General features: G+C 33.7%; 3 protein-coding genes across 7 annotated transcripts; all 3 read right to left on the reverse strand.

Annotated features, from left to right (window-relative positions):
* Positions 1-277: 277 nt before the first annotated feature.
* On the reverse strand, positions 278-7,202 carry LOC123214560 (ion channel DMI1). Of its 4 annotated transcripts, XM_044634394.1 has the most exons (12): positions 6,472-7,184; positions 6,216-6,284; positions 5,019-5,648; positions 4,728-4,910; positions 4,506-4,565; positions 4,199-4,402; positions 3,304-3,552; positions 2,634-2,732; positions 2,231-2,425; positions 1,652-1,744; positions 919-1,185; positions 278-830 (listed from the first exon to the last, which is right to left on the reverse strand). In XM_044634394.1, exons 1-12 carry the CDS (start codon positions 7,003-7,005, stop codon positions 612-614), a joined length of 2,802 nt encoding a protein of 933 aa, XP_044490329.1. In that variant the 5' UTR covers positions 7,006-7,184; the 3' UTR covers positions 278-611. The 4 variants fall into 4 exon arrangements, with proteins under 4 accessions (XP_044490329.1, XP_044490330.1, XP_044490331.1 ...); XM_044634395.1 differs by lacking the exon at positions 278-830 and having other exon boundaries at positions 938-1,238; positions 6,472-7,201; XM_044634396.1 differs by lacking the exon at positions 278-830 and having other exon boundaries at positions 960-1,165; positions 6,472-7,201.
* Positions 7,203-8,804: 1,602 nt separating this feature from the next.
* Positions 8,805-11,219, reverse strand: LOC123214887 (protein TIFY 11c-like). Of its 2 annotated transcripts, XM_044634896.1 has the most exons (6): positions 11,007-11,219; positions 10,586-10,889; positions 10,378-10,489; positions 10,184-10,295; positions 9,319-9,376; positions 8,805-9,085 (listed from the first exon to the last, which is right to left on the reverse strand). In XM_044634896.1, exons 2-6 carry the CDS (start codon positions 10,870-10,872, stop codon positions 8,956-8,958), a joined length of 699 nt encoding a protein of 232 aa, XP_044490831.1. In that variant the 5' UTR covers positions 10,873-10,889; positions 11,007-11,219; the 3' UTR covers positions 8,805-8,955. The 2 variants fall into 2 exon arrangements, with proteins under 2 accessions (XP_044490831.1, XP_044490832.1); XM_044634897.1 differs by lacking the exon at positions 9,319-9,376.
* Positions 11,220-12,487: 1,268 nt separating this feature from the next.
* On the reverse strand, positions 12,488-17,101 carry LOC123212979 (probable sodium/metabolite cotransporter BASS2, chloroplastic). Its single transcript, XM_044632260.1, has 7 exons — positions 16,667-17,101; positions 15,339-15,479; positions 14,203-14,358; positions 13,987-14,108; positions 13,734-13,895; positions 12,981-13,041; positions 12,488-12,784 (listed from the first exon to the last, which is right to left on the reverse strand). The coding sequence occupies exons 1-7, from the start codon at positions 17,078-17,080 to the stop codon at positions 12,599-12,601; spliced, it is 1,242 nt and encodes a 413-aa protein (XP_044488195.1). The 5' UTR covers positions 17,081-17,101; the 3' UTR covers positions 12,488-12,598.
* Between the last annotated feature and the right edge of the window lie 2,288 nt (positions 17,102-19,389).

The raw sequence follows: 19,389 nt of genomic DNA on the forward strand, positions 1-19,389 counted from the left end.
CCGCCGTTTGGCTCGCGCTTTGATACTATATCGAAAATATAAATTGGGCTTACAAGTGTGTAGATTGAAACTCATGTTACATAAAACCAATTGGCTTATGTTAAGGTCCAATCCACAACACTTATATACCACTCATTTTACTTAAGTTTATTAGATGTGAAAATCTTCTTTATTTGAGTCCTCAACACCCCCCTATACTTTTATACCTTAGTATGACAATTTTTTGAACCCCTCAACTTTTAAAATTCGCACATATAATCCATTGTCGAACTTTGAATATATGAAGATAATTGATAAATATATAAATTAAAGGGATTAACATAATTCTCATACAAAGCTTCAACTAATATTTTCTATCTCAAGCTTAAGCCTACAACTCCTGAATTAGTCGAGCTCAGTTTCAAATTTTGCATAAACCTGATTGAGTCAAGCTCGAGCCTAACACTACTCAGCTGAACTTGATTGCATCCGTAGTTAAAAGTAGATTAAGATGTTAACCTACTATCCATACATTTTCGGGAGATTTTCCAGTTGAAAGTAACTGTTCGGTTTCAAGTGTTAAAGGTTATGGGACCTGACTTATTGCGCTGATCCGAAATGAGGGTTGATCCTCAGTCTCCCGAGGAGATGACAACGAAAACATCATCAAGAGACCATTTTCTTGGATCAGATTTCTGTGAAGGGTTAATTATTGCATATTCTGAATTGGCAAGGCGATAGCCAATCACAATTTCCTGTCTTTGACGACCCCTGATCATTATCTCGTAGAAAGAAAGCTCTTCCTGGTCGAATAAATAGAACTCTGCAGGTTTTATACACATCTCATTCCCCTGTAAGGAGAAAGCCAAAGAAATTGTGATTTCACTGCATAAAGCTTCCACTTTTACTCAAAATTACAGGTCGGATATGTCTGCGTACCTCCTCAGCAAACAGTTCTTCCAGAACACGATTTATCTGCTTGTCTTCGGCCACCATTGCCAGTGCCATACTCACCAGCTCATTTGATAGCACATAATCACTGATCCTGGAAACTGAAACGAGATTCCTGGTCCTAGAATCTAGGATTTCACTAATAATTATTGACTTGTCTGAAGCTTGCTGCATTTCACGAATCCATGAGCTGTGAGAGAACCCAGATTGCCGTAGGGAAGTTGACTTTGTATCTCTGTAAGGGAGACGCTTTGACTGTGATCAATGAGAGAGGCCGTGTCTATCAATAGTGTTAGCAATGCAGACACCTAATGTAGGACCATATTTTCAAAGTTTTGTTGAAGCTACTAACAGATTGAAGAATTAAATTTACAATATGCATAAACATTTGACCTAAAAAGGGAAATGAAAATCATCAATGAAATAGATGTCAGATTTTAAGCAATATACAATAGATGACACAGTAATGCAGACAACTATTATTTGCTTGTTAACAAAAATTACCAATGTGGAAAAAACTGTAATGTCACATTCGATTTTCAGAGATTCAAAAAGCTTCAAAGGCAATCATGCCCTAAATGTTTAAAAAGAATACAGATAAAGGTGCAAAATGACATTGATTTTAAATTGCCATAAAAATTGCCTTAAAAAAGAGACAGCAGTCATGGATTTGATTAGGCTATCTCATACACCAAAGTACAATGCGGCAGTAGAAATTTACCTGTATGTCTCGAATCAGGAGAAGGGTGGCAAGAGATCGTGAATCAGAATGCACAATGGAGTCTTCCAGAGACTCATCTGCAAGAATTAGTATCTGTACATTCCCAGTTAGTAATCACATGTAGAAGTCAATAAACCAAAGGAAAATTTCAAGCTTTGACGCAAAGAATGTAGATCAGTTTTGAAGAATCAATTGTCATGCCAATAATGAACATAGCTCCTAAGTTCTCATTTTCTGAACTAGCAAACCTTTTCTTTTAACTGATCTTTCTCTAGTTGGCAAAACTAACAAACTTGCTCATCTGTACAACCTAAATTCATTTAAAGGCTCATCTAAAGCTTCATCACAATTCAACAACTTTTTAATCCAAAGCCTTGGACTTGTTGTATGACAAACCCTTGAAAATCCTGGTGTGTGATGGCACGACCTAACTTGAAAATACACCCTCCCTTTCAGAGAATTAAAATTCGTAATTCTTAAACCTGTCAAAATTTAGTGTTTTCAACATTGCTTCTTGGTTGACAATATAGATAGATGAGAAAGTAGGAGAGAGAGAGAGCACGAGTTAATAAAGCTTACAGAATCAAACGTCTCTAAAGGAAGATTTTCTAAATGTCGTCTAATGACAGCATTCCCCTCTCGGTGCACAAGTTTTAGATTCTCTAATCTAGAAATATCGAGTCCACCATCGTTAAGCTTCTTCTCTCTCTCTTTTTCAGGAACCTCATTAAGCATCCACAGCTCTGAACCAGGGGCCAGGAATGCCTCTAATACCTGAAAACAGCAGTGCAGAGAACATAATAGGTTGGAACTTAAATGTGGAGGGTATTTGCAAACTGCAAGATCAAGTTGCTTGATAAATATATTCTTCTCTATTACCATCCAATGCTTAGCTAAATTCTTCTTCTGATTCTTCTATTGCATTGTTAATGATCCAAACAAAGGATAGTATACAAGATTCTATAATATGCGAGCAAATTACCATAATCATATCATCAATGTCACGGCGCCAGCCACAGAACAATATCTTCTCAGGATATTTTGGAGGATCAGGTATTTTTGGGAAGAAATGTCTACGTACCTGCAATAAGAACAAAACATAAGTGACATATGAGAATACTGCACTCATTGTTCTCGTGTAAAACATAAATCTTATTGTTTATTTACAGTATTATGAGCAAATAACTGGAGATTGCACATGTACCTACTTCTGGATTATGAAAACAATTTAAGATCAACAATTTGTAATTTTGATTAGGCTGGTTTTCTTTGACTCATAAAAGACTACAAATCTATCACTCCAATTAGTTATCTTGTACTCAATAATGCAATTCACCAACTAGCAAATTAACAATGGAGCGTGGACATTAAACATGATGTAATAACAATTTGTATGTGAAATAACAGAAACTTGGGCATTGAGTACATGGCTTAAATTAACACAAAACTTTTGTTCTGAAATAATTATTGCAAAAATGTGTGCTTTAAAGTTTTAAGTGAATAAGAAACAAAGACTGACCAACAAAATTGTCTCAAAACTTCAGTTGTATAAATTTTCAAGCTGCAAATCTTCAATTTAGAAAACAAATAGGTTCATACACTATTAGAAATGTTTACTTCACTGCTATTTGAAAATGAAATAGAAAAATCACCTCTGGAAGTGAACCTGGAGCATAAGTGTCATCATCTTCAGCTATAACAAGAATTTCATCCCCCTCTTTCAGAACATAGTTATCATCTGGATTTAGAATTATCTTTCCATTATCTGCAGCAACCTTTATTCCACAAGGAACTGCATCAGGAAATGAAATAAGCACCTCTTCAAAACGCAGACCATCCAATTGAGGCCACCTCTTAATGTAAAATTCAGCATTCTCGAATCCCAGTATATCCTCCCATATCTGGCCAATAAAAAGAGAGAATAATCCTTTCTTTCAACAATGTAACTAAATGATGATAAAACAAGAATAATTTGAATAGATGCTGCAATTTCCAAGAATTTAAGATGTATAACAAGATGATTAGGGACATAGGATGTAACTTGTGTATGCGTTACATGCATATAATTAAAATGGCTGAGAAAGACCGATCCAGTCCTTAATTAGGATTATCAATTCAAATTTATGGAAGACTAGAAGCTGTATAAGTAAGCCTACTTTAAGAATAACATGAACTGTTCTGAAAATTCCATAAGAAAGTCATGGAGAAGCATTGATAGGTGGTATAATTTGTTTAGCTGTTAAGATGTAGAAAAGAGTTTAGTAGTAATAGCAGATTTCAAGATAGACGGTGGCAACATGACGAAAGGATTGCTTCAATGAAATGCAGATTGTAATAAAATTGAAGGCCGGAGAATATTTAATCAAAATGGTTCAGTAGATGTGCTATGAAGACTACTTCAAATTTTATGTTACTAAGGATGGTGGAAGCAGAGTCTACATGTACGAAAGTTTGAACAGTTTTTTTTTCATGGTGTCACTGGCCAAAACAATTTGGATCACAACATATGAGGTCATTGCAAAGAATGAGGTAAGTCATTTAAGTAACCTGTGCAAGGCCCGGCTGCAGAGCACATTGAATCATCAAGCGCCCGATCACATCATGTGCAACAACCGTTTCAATTAGCTCTCCTCCAACAAGCTTAACCAGAGGTTCATTGTCAACGTCACTCATCTCAACAACAACATGACCTCTTAAACCCTCTTTGACTCCTGTTAGACTGAGAACAACCCTTAAAGCATGTGCATCACTCTAGTAAAAGATACATGAATACAAAGTCAATGTTTTGCAAGAAAAAGTACATGTAACCAAAAAAAAAAAAAAAACTAAAGGAATGTTGCAAACTTTAAAGAACCTGATCTGCATTTTCATCAGATGCTAAAACAATGATGGCACGAGCCTTTGATACTGAGACCTATAAATATAAATAAGTGGTCATAAGAAAGAATAAAGTAAATAAGAGGAAACAAAGTCAAAAAATTGCTCCTCAACCTAATTCAGTGATGCAATGCACTCTTAAAATCATTGAGATTCTTCAAAACACACATCCATAAAGACTAAAAGATGACTAATCTACCTTCTTCAAGTCAGCCAGAATGAGAGGACTGCCACTCCTGCAAATGACAGAAGTCCCCATTAAGTCAAATTCTAGTTTTGCTATGTCCATCTCCATTTCTTCCTTGTCTCTTTCTGCTAGAACAACAATTACACCACCTCCAACACTCATGTTTGCTACTGCTAGTTGCTTCAGTAGTGAACCCTGCAGCCGAACCATCTTTGCTTAATCTCTATTCTTTTTTGACGGAAAAATTCACACCACACTCAAGGTCACACAATTAAAAATTGCAAAATCAATCTATAAGATTACCAGTTTGTCACTCCATCCAAGAATTAGTATATGGTTCTTCTCAATAACTTCACTCTTCCCCTTCCGCAGTGAATCTACTTTCTCAGAGATAGCATCTGAGACTAGTCCAAGCATCATTGCAAAAATCAGCATACCTCCTGAACTTATTGAGACAGAAACAATCCTGGGTCCAATGCCAACCCTATCGGCATGATTTCCTGAGTCAGCTACAAAACTCCATGAGAGCCAAAGAGCTTCAGCAAAGCTGCTGTCACTGACCGCATACAATGCCAAGCCTCCAAATATTATAAGATATATAGTCGCAAAGAGAAGTGCAAGAAGCTTTGCATAAGGATAAACAGAGAAACACACATCCACCCTATATGCAATTCTCTTCTTCAAGGGAGCTTCCTCTTTCTTTATCTTTGTTCTTTTGGAGAAATTCTTTATTTGGGGAAGATAATCAAGATATTTATACAAGACAAATGGCACACTGAGTGTGACTACCACAGTGTACAAAGCAATGACTCTACTGTCAGCATTACCAAAATTGGAAGTTGAATTGCTTTGTTCAAGCTGCAAAACTCTGGTACTTTCATTTTCAACAATTCCTTTAATGCTACATGCTCTACGAAGTTTACTATTCTCATCCTACAAGAAAAATAGGACCTGGGTAAGAAATATGAACAGAAGAATACCTTAACTAAAGTTTGGATGTTTGATATTTCACTTTTAATTTTATCTCAGAATTTTTGAACATAAGTAACATGTAAATGAATCAATATAAATTTTACCATTTAAGTATCTGTTTGTATGAATCTATTGTTGGCTTATTTTGAATTCATGGACCTCCCTTAAGCTTTGGAAAAACAATACAACACCATATTACTTTCAAAATTTATAAAGCAATTTGCCCGAAATTATGAAACTGTTATAAACTTTAGATAAGATCATTAAAGATAATCTCCTTGAAGTTCGCTAAGATCAGAAACTGCCACGGGAAGGGCTTCTGCCTATAATTAGGTCAAACCTCAGCTGGGAAATATATTTTCCCATTTACAAAAGGAATATCCATAATATTTCCTTCTGATTCTCTAAATTTTCCATCTAGAACACAACATGGAAGATGAATTTTACTTTCCTAAGCCCTATTCAAACCAATGCAAGAATAACATAATGCAGATTCATATGATAAAATTGAGACATTAGAAAACATACCTCAAGTTTTACATTTCTATCTTGCAGGTAAATCACATAAGATGCAAAGAATACACAACTGAAAATTAGCTGCAAAACAAAAACAGAAACAGCAAAAACATAAGAAATTTCCTCCCATTACATTCATATATTTTTTCAGCATCAGTTTCTGAGAAAAATTTTAAAAATGTGAACAGGTTTTAATCCTCTTTTCAAGCTTTTAAAACTATTGAAAATTACCTCAACTTCAAAATTAAGAATTTCACAAACTACTCACCAAATAATACACCAAGGAGTTTTTTACTCCGGGAGTTCTTGCACTAGACTGAGCCTGAATCTGAGTCCGAGTCTGACTCACCGAAGTCGACTGAGTCTGAGTTCGAGTCTGACTCACCGCCACCACCTCCGTCACTTCCTCCTCCTTCTTCAGCTCCTCACTAATCGTCAGCGGTTTCTGGGCCTTGTTCCCTTTGACTTTGACCCCACTTCGGCCCATGTGTGGGCCCAAGAAAGAAGGGTACATCCAATCTCTCTCCCCAAAACTATTCACATTAAAACCAGTGCTTCCATTACTGCTACTACTCCTGCTACTGGGGGTAGCGTTACCGCGATTCGATGGCAAGGATGACGATTCGGACTCAATGAAAACGCGGAGATCCGACGGCGGCTTTTTCGCTGTCGAGTTACGTCGAACCGCCGGGAAGAGCGGGCCGTGGAAGTGAGTATCTTGCGGTATTGTCTTCGTTCTCTTCTGTCGCGGCGGCCTTTCCGCTGCCACCGGCGACGCCTTGGTGTTGTCACTCTTCTGCATACCTTCAGGAGCTTAAATGAAGGAAATTGAACAATTTGTGGGGAAGAAAATTGAACGATTTGAATAACGAGAGATCTGGGATAAATGAAAGGGATAGTTTTGGCTTTGAGAGGGAGGATCTGGGCCGTTGTAAGTGGTGTAGGTGGTGCAGGAGATGACGTGGAGGGTGGGGACGAAGTAAGAGCTTTAAATAAAGGGAAATTTTTTTCGAGGTAAAGAGTAAAGAGTAAAGAGTAAAAATCAGTTTAATTAGTTGTTTTTAATGTTTTCAGTTATTTCTGTTTGGAAGTTGAAATTCGGGAATTTCTGTGTGCGAAAATTTCGGGTTTTTCTCGACAGGACCCACCGAATCACGATTTTTTTTTTTCTTTTTTAAGGAATTGATTTTGTATAAATATAATCATCACATTTTTTTTTAAATGAATGATTAATATATAAATTGAAATTATTTTCTTTGTTTTTTATTTGAAATTAATAGATAATTAATTTTCAATACATTATTAACCATTTGCATAATGAAAAAAAAAAAGTGTTATAGTTCACACATCTTACAATAAATTTGAGCGAAATTTTATCAAATAAATGTTTTTAATAATTGAAAATTGTCTTGATGGGCTAATTAATAATGAATAATGAAAAACATAGTTTACCTATTGCCATAGAAAATAAAAATGAAAATAAAATTGTTAATATATGTATTTATTTTAAATATACAAATTAATTTATATTTATATGTATTATTTTATCCTTTATTTCAAATTACTCAGTTTCATGATAACACATATTAAATATGTGTCTATTTATGTATCTAAATGAATATACATAATTTTATTATTAATAGTTTGATGTTTTTAAGAGTTGATGACACTTTTACAAGAGTATAAAATGCAAAATCCTCACATGGTAAATGATTCAAAGATGATTAACGTTGTCAACATCATACCGTTTTAGATAGTATCTTAGACCCTAAGGAATGAATATTATAACTTATTCCTATAACCCTTTTACTATCTTTACGTTTACAATGAAGAAAAATTCAAACAAAATCTTAACACCTTTTCAAGTTGAATTTGGAGCATGACTAAAATATTAATTGTAAACTCTCATACATTATTATAATACTTGTCAATATGTATCACCAACTAATTTATACATTTTAAACATATCTTGAAAGTTAATTTAGTGGTTAATTCATATTGTTCTAGGAATTATATTTCCTATGTTATAGGACATATGAATCTCATTCTAAGATGTTTAACTTTCATCTACTCTGTAATGTCTTTTCTACCTTCTGACCATTCATATATATTCATGTATATTAATTATATATTAATTGAAGCAATACTATATATACCTACTTTAAGTATATAAATAAGTAAATATTTATGTATAACATTTCATGATTAGGTATTATTTTATCTTTAATTCAAAATCACCAAATCACATGACGACACATATAATATGTACTTAAAATAGATACACATAGTTTATTATATTTACAAATAACGTGCGAGGATACCTAATAAATTGGATCTTGTTCATAATCATTGAAACGACATGGCATGGATGATATGTCAACAAGATCTTGTTGACATGATACGATAATTAATAAACCAAGTTGAATCAAAGAGATTACTTACAATGCGTATAGATTTGAGTTTAAAGATGATATGTCAATTCAAAACCATTCAATTACAGTGAAAGTCATCATTAATATAAAATCATATAATTAAATAAAATGTATTGAAATAAGGTTTGGTTCGTAAAATTTTATGAATCTAAATATAGATATAGATACATGTTAAGAAAGAATTGTATTTTATATATTATGATTTTTATATAAATAGGGAAATTATAGAAATAAAGTATGAATTAATTGGTATGGATATGGAAAGATAGTTTATCCTTGAACAGCTTTGTTGGTCGATACCGGGAAAAAGCTCCCCAATCTTAAGGGAAAGGTGAAAGAGACAAGCTTTGATTCACTTTGGAGCCTTCATTACCATTATTTTCTGGTGCCTCTTTCTTCTTGTTATGTTTTGTGTTGAGAGGTAGATGATATGGAGATTTGTTCACTATCCTGCAAAAATTAATTAATACAAATCATTTTACATGTTAGGGTCAGCTTAAAAAAATAATGCTTCATCTAAATTGGTGAAGAAAACAAAATTATAATATTATTGAAGATCATATTCTTCATATATATATATATATATATATATATATATACACACACACACATGTCTTATTTTATCTATTTATAATTACCTTTTTAGACTCTTTTAACATTATTTTTCAGATATATAAACTTACCTTTGTCGTCGTTTTTCAAGAAAATGTTGAAGTGACAACTTTCGTGCAATGGGAAGGTCTGAAAAGAAAAATAATTAGGGTTTTTTTTTTCAATTTATAAACTTCTAAATCAATGCAACAATACATGTTTATAAATTGAATAAAACTAATTCAGAGATAGTCTATATCTTTTCCTAGATAGAGATGAAGAGACGACGATATCTCTTTGTTAATGAAAATGAAGAAATGTCTCTTTGTCTCTTCGTCTTTGTCGAAGAAGAGACATCTTTATCGAGGGAGACGAAAAGACGTCATCGAAGATGAGAGATGTCTCTTTGACTCATTTTCAGATGGTCATCATTGTTGGATTTTCATCGGAGAGGAGAAAAGAAAACTTAGAGGTTTGTTAGGGAAAAAATCACTTTTTAAAATTGAAATTATAATGAAATTATTAATTTTCAAAACCTAAAAAAAATGAGATAAAATTATAATTTTTTAATATTAATTATAAAATAATGATTCTACCTTTAATAATAATAAAAAATTTTAATAAAAGTTAAGTGATGAGTGAATATTTGAATTTTTTAGAGTTGATATATGTGAGTTTGAGATTTCTGTATACCTTGGGCGGGAATAAGTCTTTTGGCCTAAAACTAATTTATGGAAAAGTAATTCCAATTTATGCCTGCTTTGCAATTATTATCAATCCGACGTCGTCCCATAGAAATTAAATAACTTGGATATTTTCAATCTTAGAAAAAAAAAAAAAACTATTTGGATGTCATCATAATTTGTGTATAAAATTATAATTTCAAAAAAAACGACAATATTATGCAATGTTTCATGTAGATTTAAGATTTTGTTTCAATGAAATAAAAATAATTACCTGCTCGTAGCTTGCAAAGTGATTCAAGGTTGAATAATTGAAGGGGTGGGTTGCTTTCTGGTTTTGGCTTTGACAAATTGATTTCTCCAGCAAGAAGCATTATGGCTTCAGCCTTATTGTTCCATTAAGAAATTAATCTAAGAAATTTATAACTAATCTCATATAATTATTTATATTAATAAGTTTAATTGTACCTTGTCAACAGGAACATTATCATACACATGAACTGTGCCCCCATAGAAAATTGTAAGTTGTTGTTCTTTGTACGTCTCTGCATCTACTGAATTTGCTTCTGTTGGATCTCCTCTACATAATCGTTTTTGTTATTTTAATGTTCTAGTTCATAAAAATTCTAAATTTAATGAAATATCTTACTGATAATTTTTCAGTGAAGTTACATACCCAATTGCAGGAAATAATTTTTGTTCAAGAAGAGAAGGGTGGCGGGAAAAGTTGCAGCCGAACAAAGGAGGCGCTAAACGGTGGCCAGCCGGTGGAGATTTCCTCTTAATATCTTCAGATTCTTCCATGTTTGTTTTTCCTATATTTGGCTGAGCTTTTGCATGAAGATATTTTCTGAACAACCTAGTTGTTTGAGACAAGTCTTTCGTTTGGCTCAAGCCATCTGTGGTTGAAAAATCTTCCGTCTTTATACAGATTTTCGCCTTCGAAATTACGCTACGAGACATTTTTGTGTCTTCAGAATCTTCAAACCATATTATATATATGGTCAAGAAAAGAAGCCAGAAAGAGTGATAGAAAAGCTTGATTTTTCTTCATTTACATGTAAAAAATGAAGCTTAAAAGATGGGCAGAGTTGTACCTTGAAGTTGGTCAGTTTTCTGAGAAGTAACTGGCAATCGAAAAAAGGGCTCATATGTTGAGTTTATACACAGTGAGAGAGACAAAAGAGGAAGAATTAATTGTAAATATCGATCGCCTTAGGACGATGATGGGGAAGTTAGCTGGATTTTAATTGTTTCTTCGATGGATTCTAAATTCATTTGGCTTTATATGATTGTGTTGCATTTGGTGAGTTTATAGGGTCACAAGCAAGAGAATGCTTACTTTGTAATGCAATATAAATGAATAATTATGGCACAAGATGCATAGAGTTAGTAAAACTGATAAAACATTAGAACTTTTAAGGTCTGGATTCGAATTTCTATTACGTTTGTGAAAATGTTTATGTGGGTGTGGTTATTATGCTCTGAAATATCTGGATTTGAACATTTATCAAACTTATGAAAACGTTTGTGAATCAAGTCATTGTATTCTGGATTTATCTGTCCAACAAGTCAAAAAAAAAAAATAATAATAATGGCATAATTATCACATTTCACATTTTTTTAAACTTATTTTACCATACGGTTAATTTGATGTCTTAAATATAAAAGGAAGAGGAATATGCATCAGGACGGAAGCAAATACAGGCTCTCCGGGAATGCAGTCCGGTGAGATTTTTGTGATAATCTTTTTAATGTTTAGAATTATTTAATTTATTAAATGATATAACTTAATTTTACAAAAAGAAAAAAAAAAACTCTTAATTTTCATGTTGATCATCAAGATTAAAAGAAATTCAAATTTATTAAGCACTATCTTTACTTCTTTTAAAATCTCTTAAAAAAAAAAAAAATTGCTCCCATAATATATATATTTGTTCAAACTCAACTTACTTAGAAAAACACACCTAAACCAGGAATCATGTTCAAATCAAACCATTCTGAGTTCAATCGGAGGATTTTCTATCTGAGCTACAAACTAGCTTAGATGGAATCCAGCATTAGCTAGTTGTGGTTTAGTAGTTTCATACAAGAGTTTGTTATGGTTGGTAACAAAATCCTTGCAAATTAAAAACTTGGTAGCTTGAGAGTTTGATGTGACCGTTGTTGAGTTTGGCTTAGCCAATCTTGTTGAAAACAACTTAAAAACACATCTTAAGGAAACGATAATGACAACCGATTATCATGTGCTTCTCATGTCCCGTATTATAAGGTCTAATAAGAAAGACAACATCTCATGCTCTGAATTGTTTTTTCTGTGATAAGTAATGGCGTATCGTTTTCGTTTATGTGAAGACAATACAAGAAGAGTTCTTGCCGAGTATTGCAAAGCTTGCATGTCCATTTACGGCTCTCCAACTTTGGGTCTCTCTGTTTACATTTATCAATCCTCAGGACAACTTTATAAGTAGCACAAATGATAGGTACAAACTTGTATACAAATAATGATATATTACCATGTGATTAAGCTAAAAAGAGTCATGCATTGTTTGTTTGTTAATTAGCTTTAAACAGTGGATTGATTCCGAATAGAGGTTGGTTTATATGATAAAATGCGATAAAGAGAACATTACGTTGTTGGATGCTGTCTGTAAGACAGTTTCATGATTCTCAGATTCACGATTCATACTCATTTGTCAACAGTTTTAATACTACCTTTTGAATGGGAGGGATCAATATATCGCCAAATGAACGCCAGACAGCTGCCCATGATGTTCATAATCACCGCAGACATGGCTGAGGGCAATGCAACCATTGATGAAGCAAAATGGGTAGTTGCTAAAATCACACCCAAGGAAGAATTCTGCATGCCGACCTGCAAGAAACAAGCATCGCACAATGAAGATTTATAATTAGTAGGATGATTTATGTTGTCGGAGAAAAAAATAATGCCACAAGGATACAATATTTATTTTTACATTTCACTCTCACTTCAACACATTTGTACTCATCATTGAATTCCAATCAGTATAGAAACAAATGTGATGTATAAATGATCACTGGAGCGATACCTCAATGGAAATTGCTCGTCTTTGAGGCTCTTTGAATCCGCTAATAGCTGCAGCTAGATACCTGCAGGGCATATATCATCAAAATGTATATAACTGTTTTGAAGGTAAAACACTAAGTTTTTGTCCACTGTAACCCAACCTTCTGATTTCTAAGTGCAATGAACTACAGAATTCCGAAACTACTTAACCAGACTGTAATTTTATTACTGGCTGTAAAATAATTAATCCGTTTAAAGAATTCATATTTTGCATACTGAAAAGAGGCAGGAAATAGGAAATCCAATTGGTTCCCCCACAAACAACAAAAAAGGAACAATTCTTTCCCAAGTGGGGAAAAAATTGTATTTATGAGTACTAAAGCCACTGTAATGAGAATAAAGACAAAACAAGCCCGCGTTCACTTGTATTCAAGACTCAAGGCTTTCATTTTCTTCAATGAAAATATATTATTACAAATTTTGGAACTTTGTTATCATTCAAACAATGTAAGATTTGATATAAAAAATTTTTATCTGTTCAAGTACAAAACATATTTGAACGTGGAAGGACTAGTATTCCAGATACTACTTCATGGGTGAATGTGTCAGTTGCATATTATTTTACGTTGTGTTATGAAAAAAATGTCAGGTAAAGATAAAAATAAATGAAAAATCAAACTAATGATCACGACAAACTTGAAAGGTAAATCTGGGCTTAAACACAAATCAAGCAGAGCAAACTCAGATAGAGAGAAGAATGAAAAGCTGCTCTTACCCCACAAAGAAACCGAAACAATGCAACAGTATTACAGATAGCATTACAATTCCTAGTTCTCCAGACAGTATTGAGTGAATGCGGGAAATCGGAGATAGATCAGATGCCAATGAAGCAGTGACCACTGAGGACTTGAGACGAACCACATTTTCAGAGAACACACTGGAACAAACCCAGGAAAGGGTATATTAATATGGATATATTCTTTATGTACAATTCTCATGAGAATGAACTAATTGACAATAATCGGAACCTGCATGCTAGCAATGATGAGGCTAAAACAGCAAATAATGGGGAAAAAGGTGTCAAAACCTTCACTGCAGAAGGAAATGTGCTCTGCATATATGAGCCTAGTAGAACTGGAGCAACAACCACCTACATGAGAAGTAACAATCACAAGAGTAAGCAAAAAAGTGACACTTTGGTAAATATTATATAAGTGATGGTAAAGTATAAGCAAAAAAATTGCCTGCAAGGTGCTGACAGAAAGTTTAACAGCATCCACCGGAACAAATGTTCCTGCCAGGATTTTTGTCAAAAGAGGAGTGAGAACTACAGCTCCAAGCGAAGTGCATATTGTCATGACAATAGATAGTGAAACATCCCCTTGAGCAATTAAGGTCACCTGTAACACTAATTTATTGAATTAAAAATGAAGGGATATCTTCTAGGCATTGTGGCAAGAACTCAGGTGCTCTAATAAATTAATCAACTCTTTAGTACATGATATTAATGAGAAAATAACGTTCTCATCCAAAGGTGTTACAAAATCTAGATGACTATGAGGTTTATTGGATTTAATGACATTCAAAACTTGGTACAGCTTAAAATATTACTTGGTTTTGTTAGAATTGAGCTTTTCTGACAGTGATCACTGACTAAGCTTGCAATTAATGTAAATGAAGCTAAAACATCAATAATTGCAAGAAAAATAACACTAGTAGGCCCTAATATGGTTCAGTTTGCAGCAGATCTGAAGATGATAAGTCTAAGAGAAGACATCATGGTCCTTTTCTGTATGAAGAAATGGTGTATGCAATATTTATTGGAAAAGACCTTGGATAAAGCAAAATGGTGGAAAGAAAGAACAAACAGAAGCTCAGTGGAGATGAGCCTTCCCAAAATTGACTTGTCTTTGTTCCAGAACAATAAAAGCTTGCCATTATCAGAAAATGTTCAAATAGCCCATGAATTCTTGTCAGGTGCAATATAAATTGTAAAACTAATTATAAACAGTATCTGATCTGATTAATACAGTATCCAAATATCTCTTAATTTAATACTCTATATCAAAACAGATTCAGAAATCTCGACAAATAATCATGGTAATACCCAAAGATGAAGCTTACTACTATATCTTCAGCCATATTATGAAACAACGTTTGACCAGTTTCTCCAGTTTAAATGCTAAACAAAAGGAGGCACAAAGGACTACTGTGACAATAAGATCTAAACAATATACCATGTTCTATACAGAGCAAAAGTGGTCACCTTCACTCTTACTTTGATATTTAAATGTCTGGCAGATGTGCTTCCAGAAGTACTCAGAGTAGATATTAATGCAAAAAGATAGTAGTATCAACACAGGAATAAATGAACTCTTACCACATTGGAGGCGGTACCAGCTGGACAACATGAAAGCAGTATCAAACCAACTGAAAGGGATGGTGGAAGCCCCAAGGTTTTACTAACGATTACTCCAAAAGCTGGCATAATTGTATACTGAGCAACAAACCCAAAGAGTATCTAACCAGAAGCAGAAAACAAGAAACAGATCAGCTGGAACTAGCTCATGTCCCTTTGCAAATCATGTATAGGAGATAAGATACACACACTTTTACATTAAAACTTCATTGAAGCCACTGAAAAAAATTCATCATTCTCAAGATGCTTAATACATAATTGAACACAGAACGGTCATTACATGTTCCAGAAATTGAAAAGAAAGAGAATTAGCGAAAAAGCTCACCTTGCACTGATACTAGCTAACAGCTCATATGATGTATAATTATAACAGCCAATTTTCTCACAATGAACATTTTCATAAGTACAAGTGTGAGTACATGTTTTTTTTTTTTATTCTCAAAATCAGTTCTAATTCCAAAATATATAGTACCCAGCCATTGTTCAAAATCCACAAAGAATACAACTTGCAATGCAATTACCTAAAATACTTTAACAACCATAATTTGGCACAAAAAAAAGATCCCCAATTTCCAAACCAAATTGAATGATTAACCTGGAAAGCATTTCAATTTAAGATAAAACACTTCTAGAAACATTCCAATTAAAGTACAAACAAATTAATAAGCAACATAACTGTTCTGGCCACAAACCAAACCTCACTGGGAAAGGTCTTTGTATAAACAAATGGAGACGTCTTCAAGATCCAAAGTTTATGGAAATCAGTTCTATTTCCAAAATGTCGACATAACTATTGTGCAAAATCACTAAATTATCACATAACATGCGTCACCAATTATAATTCGGCCCATGAAAAGACAGTCATTTTTCATATCAAATTACATAACTTAAAAAGGCTTTCTAATTCAAGATATCACAGTTCTAAAACAATCAAATAAGCAAACAAACAAATTAACAAGTAACACACTGTTCTGGAAACAAACAAAAACTCACAGAGGAAGGTCTTTTCATGTAAAAACTGAGCAAGTCTTAAGATCCAAAATTTCACAGAATCAGTTCTAATTCCAAAATATCAAGACAAACATTGCTAAAAATTCACAAATTATCACATAACATACTTCACAACTATAATTTGGCCCAAAAAAAACCCTCTCATTTTCCCAGTCAAATTAAATAACTAACTTAAAAAGCTTTCCAATTCAAGATACTACAGTTCTAAAAAAAATCAAATAAACAAACAAACAAATCAATAAGCAGCAAAACTCTTCTAAGCACAAACGGAAACTCACAGAGAGAGGTCTCTGAATGAACAAACTAATTAAATCTTTAAGCTCCAAAGTGAGTCCCATTGCCAACATAATCAACCCAAGAGACAAGCTATAAGAAGCCGGTCCTCTCTGAACAAACCACGCAAAAATAGAAGGTTTCAAGCAGGCAACAACTCCTCCAACAGTAACATAAAGAGGGTACAAGCTTGCTGCATTGAGCAAAACTCTTTCCCATCTGGGTGGTTCTGATGAAGTTACAGGCGAAATGTCAGGGTTTTGATGGACACTTTTGATAATGGGTAAACATCTGAGCCTTGGAGAGAACAAAGAAACGTTTTTGATGGGGGGGTTGGGAGAAAAGTGGTGAGATTTGAGATGGGTTCGAGGAGGTGAAATGAAAGGAGAGAGCTTTAGAGAGAGAGACACGGTGCTCATGGTCTGATCGGTAAGTGTGAAAGGATTGTGGACTAATATTAAAACATATATATTTAATATTTTTTTGGCTAAGGAAAATTTCCCACCCAAACTTTTACCCAATGTTAAAAATGTATTTATGACAGTTAAAAAAAGGGCCAAACGACTATTTCCCACCCAAGGTATGCTGTAATATCAAGTTTTCATCTTTTAACTATGGAAACACCAAATACCCACTCATGACCTGTTAAATTTAGCAGAACCCTAATGCCTGAAAATTTTATCTCTTTTTGCCCTCCTAAACTTTAAAAACTAAAATTTTTTCCTCAGCTTAAATTTTAAAAAATGACAGTTTCACCCTAGAGTTTGGTTTTGAAATCTCCGACGACCTCTCCAGCTCCATTGCCGACGGCCTCTCCCTCTCGAAGCATCCTCTCTTTCCGACGATCTTTTTCCTCCCATTTGGAGGGCCGATCGATGTCGAAAACATCTTAAGAGACGAAAAACTTCGTTGGGGAAGACGAATCTTCCCAGACGAAGACGAAGTGGGAAGACGGTCGTCTTCCTAGAGGTCTTCTTCTGGGAAGATGATCGTCTTCCTAGACGAAGCAAGGTGTCTCTGACGTCGATCGGCCCTCCAAATGGGAGGAAAGAGATCGCTGAAAGGAGAAGATGCTTCGGGAGAGAGAGGTCGTTGGCAATGGAGTCGGAGAGGTCATCGGAGATTTCAAAACCAAACCCCAGGGTGAAACTGTCATTTTTTAAAACTTATGTTGGGGGAAAATTTTAGTTTTCAAAGTTTAGGGGGGTAAAAAATATTATATTTTAGTTTATTTTTTAATATTATAGAGAAAATGATGATTTTACCTTTACTACCGTTATTTTTAACTGGCCATGGGTAGGTATTTGGTATTTCCATAGTTAAAAGGTGGAAACTTGACATTACAGCATACCTTGGGTGGGAAATAGTCATTTGGCCTTAAAAAAATCCAAATAGTCGTTAATAAGCTACTTTTTATTAGAAATAAGATAAAATTGTCATTTTATCACTAAATCTTAAGATCAATTTTCATTTTTAGTTTAAAAATTAACAATTTCTCCTTATAAATAAATTTTGAAAAAATTACATTTTTCTCCTAAGATTTCAATTTTTTAGGCAATCTCTCCCTCTTTAACAATCGATAGCCTTTGACTGTCTCACTCCTTTCTTTCGATCTCATCCTCATCAAAGAAAATGAAACTTCATTTAGACGAAGATGAATTGTCTTCATCTAGACGAACTGATGAAGATGAGAAATCGTTTTTGTTGAGCGACGATGCAATTAGATCTTTGAGTTACGACGACACCGAATTGACGATGAATCAGATCTTCAAGCGATTAAGATGACGAGACCAGATCTTTGAGCAATGAAGACGATGAGATTGGATTTTCGAGTGATGAAAACGATTTTTTCTATACAAAGTTTCATCTTCTCTGATGATGATGAGACTGGAAGAAGATAGAGAGATTATTGGAGGCTATCGGTTGCCAAAAAAATTGAAACCCTAAAAAAGAAAATACAACTTTTCAAATTTTGGGTTGATTTTTTGTTATTTCATTTTAACTATATATATTAAAGAATATTTTTGTCAGTTCATTTTGTAAGATAAATCTATTATTTTAGTTTTATTCTAATAGATGTCATCTATATTAAGGCCTCATGAGGGAGATTGTATGTTTTTAAACTAACGCGGATAAAATTTTGAAATTTGACTAAAACTTAAAGAAAAATAGTCCTTTTGACCTATTTTTTATCTCCATCTGTTTTAAAATCCGCATATGATATTGACTTTAATGAACGTTTCTCTTCAAAAAACTTAAGGGGCAAAACCTAGTCTTCAGAAAACAAAACCCACTCATCTTTAAGCAAATCGAGGGAACGTCGCAAGGAGAATTTGATTATTTTTTCCCTTTTTGGTTCTTTCTTTCTTGATTGATATTATTTATTTCGTACTTTGTGAGGTGTGCTTAAATTGTTTAATAAATTATAAATTTGGGTGGTATTTTGTTTAAAGGTCATATCAATTTGTTTGTGGATTATGACAGCTTTGACTGTTTTTTATGACTCCCGCATTGCATGTGTTTCCAAAATTACGTGAAAAGCTGGTTTTAAGAAGTTTTTCACCATGGTTGATCTCGCTTTTTGTTGGCACAGTGACTATTGACGCAAAGATAAATTTGTCAAAAATTGAGCATTAAAGTCGTGCAAGCACAGCGAAAACTTAGTGATCATTGTCACGACAAAGTTCCATCCTGGGAGCTTCCATAGTCGTTGCCAGTAGAAAGTCCA

This window comes from Mangifera indica, chromosome 4, assembly GCF_011075055.1.
Source record: "Mangifera indica cultivar Alphonso chromosome 4, CATAS_Mindica_2.1, whole genome shotgun sequence".
Lineage (NCBI taxonomy): Eukaryota > Viridiplantae > Streptophyta > Magnoliopsida > Sapindales > Anacardiaceae > Mangifera > Mangifera indica.

Excerpts from the sequence above, each read along its gene's own strand:
- LOC123212979 (XM_044632260.1), bottom strand. The coding sequence starts at position 17,080 with ATGAGCACCGTGTCTCTCTCTCTAAAGCTCTCTCCTTTCATTTCACCT. Across the intron at positions 14,109-14,202 it reads TTTCTGTCAGCACCTTGCAG|GTGGTTGTTGCTCCAGTTCT; the intron begins GCAATTTTTTTG and ends CTTCTCATGTAG. Across the intron at positions 12,785-12,980 it reads GACGAGCAATTTCCATTGAG|GTCGGCATGCAGAATTCTTC; the intron begins GTATCGCTCCAG and ends TGTTTCTTGCAG.
- LOC123214887 (XM_044634896.1), bottom strand. The coding sequence starts at position 10,872 with ATGTCTCGTAGCGTAATTTCGAAGGCGAAAATCTGTATAAAGACGGAA. Across the intron at positions 9,377-10,183 it reads ACTTTGCAAGCTACGAGCAG|ACCTTCCCATTGCACGAAAG; the intron begins GTAATTATTTTT and ends TTTTCTTTTCAG. Across the intron at positions 9,086-9,318 it reads CTTGAAAAACGACGACAAAG|GATAGTGAACAAATCTCCAT; the intron begins GTAAGTTTATAT and ends TAATTTTTGCAG.
- LOC123214560 (XM_044634394.1), bottom strand. The coding sequence starts at position 7,005 with ATGCAGAAGAGTGACAACACCAAGGCGTCGCCGGTGGCAGCGGAAAGG. Across the intron at positions 4,911-5,018 it reads TTGGATGGAGTGACAAACTG|GGTTCACTACTGAAGCAACT; the intron begins GTAATCTTATAG and ends GTTCGGCTGCAG. Across the intron at positions 1,745-2,230 it reads CTTTAGAGACGTTTGATTCT|ATACTAATTCTTGCAGATGA; the intron begins GTAAGCTTTATT and ends GGGAATGTACAG.